The 7,945-nt window shown below is 16.0% G+C and overlaps 3 protein-coding genes across 3 annotated transcripts; 1 reads left to right on the top strand and 2 right to left on the bottom strand.

The window, feature by feature from the left end:
- Positions 1-529: 529 nt before the first annotated feature.
- On the top strand, positions 530-1,467 carry PADL01_0700500 (Plasmodium exported protein (PHISTa), unknown function; the record flags this gene model as incomplete). The annotated part of the gene is made up of 2 exons (XM_028681041.1): positions 530-688; positions 814-1,467. The coding sequence occupies 2 exons, from the start codon at positions 530-532 to the stop codon at positions 1,465-1,467; spliced, it is 813 nt and encodes a 270-aa protein (XP_028537458.1).
- Positions 1,468-3,175: 1,708 nt separating this feature from the next.
- Positions 3,176-3,856, bottom strand: PADL01_0700400 (Plasmodium exported protein (hyp10), unknown function; the record flags this gene model as incomplete). The annotated part of the gene is made up of 2 exons (XM_028681040.1): positions 3,176-3,667; positions 3,788-3,856. 2 exons carry the CDS (start codon positions 3,854-3,856, stop codon positions 3,176-3,178), a joined length of 561 nt encoding a protein of 186 aa, XP_028537457.1.
- Positions 3,857-5,366: 1,510 nt separating this feature from the next.
- Positions 5,367-6,374, bottom strand: PADL01_0700300 (stevor PIR protein, putative; the record flags this gene model as incomplete). The annotated part of the gene is made up of 2 exons (XM_028681039.1): positions 5,367-6,218; positions 6,306-6,374. The coding sequence occupies 2 exons, from the start codon at positions 6,372-6,374 to the stop codon at positions 5,367-5,369; spliced, it is 921 nt and encodes a 306-aa protein (XP_028537456.1).
- Between the last annotated feature and the right edge of the window lie 1,571 nt (positions 6,375-7,945).

The following is a 7,945-nucleotide window of genomic DNA, read 5'->3' as shown; positions in this document are numbered from 1 at the left end:
AGAAATACAATGAATTCATTAATATAAATTCTAATGAATATAATACATTGTGTTTGAGTAATTATAATTATCATAATTAATATATATTTTATATATATATATATATATATATATATAGATTTATATAATTTAATTTTATATTATAAAATTATAAATACTGAAATTTAATATTATAATATATATTTATGTGTTTATTACAAAACAGTTATATAATAAATGTTATATTAATTTGAAATTACCATTTTTATTATTATTATAATTTTTTTTTTCTTTCTAAAAAAAATAAAAATGCTATATATATATATATATATATATATATATATATATATATATATATATACATGTAAATTAATATTTAATACACATATAATAATAATATAAATTTTATAGAAAAATTTTGATATTTATTTTTTTTATTACTAATAACAATATATTGTAACAAAAAAATTTTAATTTCATAATTAATATAAAATTTAAAACCAATTATTATAAAAATATATATATTTGTAATTAATTATTACTACAAACTATGAAAATATTTTATAATAAAAATATAAAAACACATAAATATAATTTATATACTCCTGATATAAATAAACAAAGAACGAAATATAGAATTCATTGTAGGTCATTTATTTTTAAGTCATTATTTTTATGTGTATTTTCATTATTTTATATATCTTTATGGGTGAGTTAATAATATATTTCTAAAATTTTTTTAATAGTTTGTCATAAATATATTTATATATTTGTTTGTTATATAAAATATTAAGTGTATTTAATTTTTATTTTTTCTATATATTTGTATTACAGAATGTATATGATGAAAATATAGTTCCATTAACAAAATATATTGATATAGTATCACGAAATTTATCTGAATTTCAAAATGAAAATAATAATGATATGAAAAGAAAAAATACAGTGAACCATTTGGATAAAACAAATGAGAATTCCCAAAATTCATATAATAATGAAACAGTTACATTAGAAAATAAACATTACAATGATATGTCAAAGAATTTATCTAGAAAGGAATTATTTGATGTATTAAATTCATTAAAAGAATGTCCATCAAATGAAGATCTTAGAAATATATGGTTTCACACAGTTGATATTGCAAAAGAAGGTTTGGATAATCTATTAAAAGAGTCAAAGACATCAATACAAAAATATTTAGATAATAATATTCACATAAGCACTGATAAATATGGTAATAAAACGCTTTTATATGAAAAAATATGGAATGAATATATTTCGAGATTTTCTCAAGAAGTAGAACGTGAAGAGGTAGAATACACTAATGAATTTTTTAGTTTAATTAATGATAAACATACCCTAGATGATATATTAAAATTTATTTATTCATTCTTAGAATATTTTGAAATATTAAAAAAAATACTACAAGAAGAATACCACGAGGAACTCCTTCGAACAATTGTAGAAAACATGAATGAGAAAAAATGATTTTTATAAAAATTAAAAGATATATATATTTTTATCTATATAATACATTAATTAGAAATGCTTTTTAAACCAATTAAATTATCAAAATAATTATTTATTATATATAGGTAGAATTAAAGTTTTTTTTTTTTTTTATTTTTTTTTATCAGAATATAAAAAATTATATAGAAATATGTTATTGCATTCTGATTTGTTTGCTCCAATAAAATTTATTAAATATATATAATATATTTTTAAGAAGGTGTTATTATATTAATCATATAAATATAATTCTCTATATAATTTTCTTAAATATAATAGAATTAGAAGTGTCTGTGCTTACATATACACATATATATATATATATATATATATATATATATATATATATATTTGTATAAGAGTATATCAAAATTCAAATGAATTACAATATATTTATTATTAATTTTTTTTTTTTTTTAATAATATAATATATATAATATCTTGTATAATTAACAAACTTATTAACATATATATAATAAAAATTAATCTATGCTATTATAAGATATAAATACGTATAAAAAATGGATATATAATATTCTAAACACTCGAAATTATACTAATAATTATATATATATATATATATGTTTTTTTTAATAGTATTAGCATACACATTGAACAATATTAAAATAAAATGAACCATATTGTTTATATTTATTTATATATAATTATTTATTTTTTTTTTTAATGAAAATAAAAGTACAAATGTCATAGTTATTTTAAGAATTATTAATATATAATATAGTTTTTTTTATTTTATTTTAATTGATTAAATTAAGTTCTTATCATAATTGTTAACATTATTTGTTTAAAGTTTATGTTTTGTTTACAATAATTTAGACATTTTAACTGATCTAAAATAATATTATATGTATATACAATTCTAAGGTATAAATCATAATATATATATAAGGTCATATATATAATATATATTTTTAAATATTTCACGTTATATATATAAATATATATAAATTGTGAAATAAGGCGGATTCTTACCATAGTATATATATATATATATATATATATATATATATATATATATATATAATATAAAATATTATAAGTAATAAAAATAATAAACTTAATTTATATAAAAAGTATTTTAAGTTATATAAATAATAAATAAGGATACAAAAGAATAGTATTATATATATATATATATAATTTTATAAATTTGTATCCAAAAAAACAAAAAACATAAAACAGAACAATTATTATTTTCATTTGAATGTAGAAAAGAAAATATTTTATTAAGTAAAATAGACGTAGGTATATTATAATATACATTAACATAAATTGAATGCCATACACAAAAACAAACTACACACATATATAAACATTAATATTAAAGTTACAAAAACATAAATTTATCATTTATCTCCTTAACAATAAAATGTACAGAAATAAATTTTATTCTTCTTGAATTTAACGCAATTGAATAAAACAAAAACATAAATATAAATAGAAACTAGAATGTTATTAAATATGTGGTATACTACCATATATATATTTAATTATTTATAATTGTCGCTAAATATACAATATAAATATTATATGGATATTGGTTTTTCAATTTTTGTACAAGATATATATATATTAAAATTATTGTATAAAATGTAGTATGAGATGTTATATAATTCTGTATTAATACAATTTTTTTTTTTTTTTTTTTTTTTTTTTTTTTTTTTTTTTAATATACAGAAATGGCATCTATATTTTTTTCTGATGCGAAAGGTTGATCTTCATGGATATTTTTTTCATTTTGTTTATTATTTTTTTTTTTTTTATTTTTTTTATTTATGGAATGTGCCATATAAAACAATATAGAAACTGGGAATGGCAATAATAATAATATTCTTGTATAAATTTTTTTATAATGTATTTTTTTATGTGATCTCTGTAAATTTGATTCATTATTATTCTCATTTTCCAACTCTACCTGTTCTGTTTGAGTATCTTGTTCTTGTTGAATTTCTTCATTTAATGTAGATACAGATGATGTTTTATGATATTCTGTAACATTTTCGTCTAATTTATTATCTATTGGGTATGTTAGTGAATTTTCTCTTGAATTGGTCTTAAATAAATCTGTTTCTTGTGATTCGGAGAGTAATCTCTTATATCCTGTATTTATAATATCAACCGTATTTGTTTTATTATAACATATATTTTCACCAGAAAACTATAAAATAAATAAAATAAAAAATAAATGTATATATATTATTGAATTTATACAATTCTATATAGTAGTAATAATATATATATCAATATTATACGCTTTTTTATTTTTTTTCCCCCAAACCTTATGTGTAATTATTAATATACACACTAGAATAGAAAACAAAGATAATTTAAAATAATTACAAGTCATTATTTTTCTTTTATTTTAATATATTAATTTTATAATCTGATTTTATGTAATATATTTATTTTACACTATACGTTTAATAATTTTTTTACAAAATTTATTTTATGATATTTTATTTTTTGTATTATGAGAAAGCTTATATATATTAATAAATGTTATATTAGAATAAAATTATATATAAATAAATTTATTTAATAATATTATAATTTATAAAACATCATTTCAATATTTATTTAATATGTTTTTTTTTAGAAAATAAAAAAAATTATAATATTATTAAATATATTATAATATTATAATGGATTTAATTTATTTAATATATATCAATAAAATGATTATATATATATATATATATATATATAATATATCCTTTTTATATTATTTAAATAATAGTAAAAACGTTAATGTTCGTTGTTTTTTTGTATAAAAATTATTTTCAGTAACTATATATTATAACAAAGGAATATATATATATAATGATCTTAGGTATTGTATATTATTTTAAGTGCGAATTATATATTTATATTTTTCTTATTTTACCTAACAATTCATATTATCCAATGGTATATATAATTGCTCATTACACAATTCTAATTATCCTTAAATATCTAAATTTCAAAATATTTCTTCTCTAATGAGGAATAATAAATATAGCTATATACATATATTTATATATATTTATGTTATACATAATTAAGAAATAATATTATTAATATAATATTAGTGGTCGTAGTAAATATAATTTTTATTTAAATAAAATTAAATGAATATTAATTTAATAATAATATTATTTATTTTTTTTATAAGGTGTAATATAATTCTTTTAAAAATAAAAGTAATTTATTATTAAATACGTTTAATAAATATATGTTTTTACATTTATAAATTAAGAAAAATATTATAAAATAATATTAGATAATTTTATTACTTTAAAGAGCAAAATAAAATTTAAATATATTATATATTTAGTAATATATATATATATGAAATTGCATATATGATATATAAGAATGTAATAAAAAAAAATATTGTAGAATATATTTTGTTCAAATAATAATACAAAAAACAATAATCACCTTTCTATATTTTATTATTGACAAATATTAATGTGAGAATATATTAATAAGTTTTTTTTTTTTTTTTTTTTTTTTTTTTTTTTTTTTAATATATACATGTAAAATTTTTTTAAGTAAAAATAAATTAATTAGGAGGCATATATAAAATATATGGGGGAAAAGAAATATTATTATATTTTTAATTTTGAAAAATATGAATGTAATAAAATTAAATAATAAAATATAGAGAGAAAGTCTTTTATTACATAAAATCATCACAAAAAGATGAAATATATGTAGTAAATATTAAAGATTAATATTATAATCAATGAATGATAAAATATATGAAACTAAATTTATCATTAATATAATATTATATCATATGTAAAAAAAAATTATTATAATATATAATTTATAAAAAATTAAAAAGTAAAATTAGTCATATTCCAAAATATATATTACGTACATAAATGTTTCTTGCAATCATGTTTCCATGTATTTTTTCTTCTTTTGCGTAACAATATATATAAAAGTATCACTATAATAGTTACTGCAATAAGCGAAACAATTGCCATACCATAAGGAAAAAAAGCTCCAGTGGAAGCACTTGTAATACCAGACAATGCAGTGTTTGCAACAGGACCCGTAGAACCAATAGAACCAAGAGCACTTGTAACTAAACTATCAAAAAATACTTTTATACCAACAAGAAATTCTGTCAATTTAGCAGATGAAGTTGAAACATAATAACTTGCAATTGCCGCTTTAGCTGCAGTAACACCAGCAGTAACACCATAACTTCCTGTAATTATAGACGAAAGTGCACATGTATTAACAGATCCAATACAACCAGTTCTTAAATTATCCAAATATTTATTGTGTACTGTATTCGATAAAAATGAGTTGGTGGATGAATTTTCCTTATTTGTGAATTCACAAGATTTATCATTTTGATTGCAGTTTATACCCGATTTTAACATAATAGAATTTTGATCACCAAACATTTCTTCATATATTTCCAGTAATTCTTTTTCTAAGGTTGACATAGGTTCTGCACCATATGTACTTCTAATTTTTGTTCCTTTTTTTTCAACCACGTCTTGTAATTGTTCATATGGATCATAAGTTTGTTGATATTTTTTGATTGCTTCTTCGTTCAATTTATCAATTATTTCTTTGAGTTCTGGATCATTATGATAATGAGGATTGTTTGATCTCTCTATTTCTGCTAACACTCTTGATTTGGTCGTTGTTCTTTGTGTGTTATATGGTATGTGGCTAATATTATAATGGTTATTTCGGTAATTTACCTAAAAAGGAAAAAATAAATGAATATATTAAGAAAAACATTTGATTTATATTTGTATATATTGTCGTAATAATATTTATTTGTATACATTTTGTAATAATAAAAATGTATTAAAAATAAAGAAAAATAATAACATTTTAAGATGACCCATATTCATTTTTAATTGAAAAATATAATATTTTATATTTCAAAAATTATTAATTTAATTTATATTAAATAATATATATTATTTTACATAATATATTTGGTACATTATTTTTATTAAGAAGGTTCAAATAATTTTTTTTTTTTTTTTTTTTTTAATTTTATATTATAATTGAATTTTAATTTCATCCTAAAAGTACAATTATTTTTATAAAAAAATTCACATCATATTTAAAGGAAATATATAATAATGTAAAAAACACAATTTAATATTACATAATTTTTTTTTTTTTTTTTTTAATATTTTTTAAAATAATTCTATTAAGAATATATATATAAAACTATGATAAATTACATTTCAAATATATTCTAAGTAAATATTGTTTGTACAAATATAATATTATAGATATAAGAAACAACATATTTTTACTATAAAATCAATATAAATGTGTAGAACAATAGTTGTAATAAGTGTTGCCATATATGTTACATAAAAGTAACAATATATTTTGTAAATATATATGACAAAATATAATATAATATAATATAATTACTATTGTGGAATTAATTACAAGTATTATTGTACAAAATAATTTGTGATGTTAATCTAAAATTACTAGAATAACAAAACATTTCATATATAATTTATAATATTTATTTTTAGATTATTTTGTTTGTGTTACTAAGGTTTATTCTTTGTGTTAATATACTCTCTAATGTATCTATTTTGTTATTTAATTTAATAAATATATAAATAAATATATATTTATATATATATATATATATTTATTTATAATTAATAGAATATTTAAAGGAAATATACATGAAACTATAAATAATTTATATAAAAAAATTATTCTATTATTAATAAGATAAATACAATAAAAACTAAAGAATATTCTAAAGATAATACATAATAACATAGCATAGTGTGTATGGAATTGTGCAATTATATATAATACAAACATATTGGATTTATAATTTTTATGTTGTAAATCATAAATAATATATAAATATATATATATGTATATAATTCAAATGTACATAGAAAAGTTATAAATATTTTGATACATTATTAGAATTATTACATGATATTAATAGTTCTCATACATATAGGTATTTTTTAATATTTTATCATATTATAATTTTTAATAATTTGTAATTTAAAATATAAATTTATGAAGCATTAATATATATTATATTACATACATAGAAAAATAAACTATATATATATATATATATATATATATTTTTATTAATTTATATGAGATTTATATTTATAAAATGATTTATATTTCTAATAATGAGAATAATTATATATATTAGAACGAGATGAAAGGAATATTATATATATGTTGCTACTATAATACAATTGTAATTTATATATATATATATATATATTCTTAGATTAATTTTGTTTCTGTTTTTCTTTTTTCTTTTGTTGTTAATACGTATAAAAATAAAACCACAACATACACATATGTAATGTAACAAATATATTATAAATAAATATAAACAAGATATTTTTCGATCATCAAAAATATGGTTCTGTATCATTATATGTAATGAACAACATAACGTTCC

Source organism: Plasmodium sp. gorilla clade G2 (genome assembly GCF_900097015.1).
Source record: "Plasmodium sp. gorilla clade G2 genome assembly, chromosome: 7".
NCBI lineage: Eukaryota > Apicomplexa > Aconoidasida > Haemosporida > Plasmodiidae > Plasmodium > Plasmodium adleri (nom. inval.).
The sequence above is the reverse complement of the archived record's forward strand: the minus strand, read 5'-3'. Positions and strand labels throughout refer to the sequence as shown.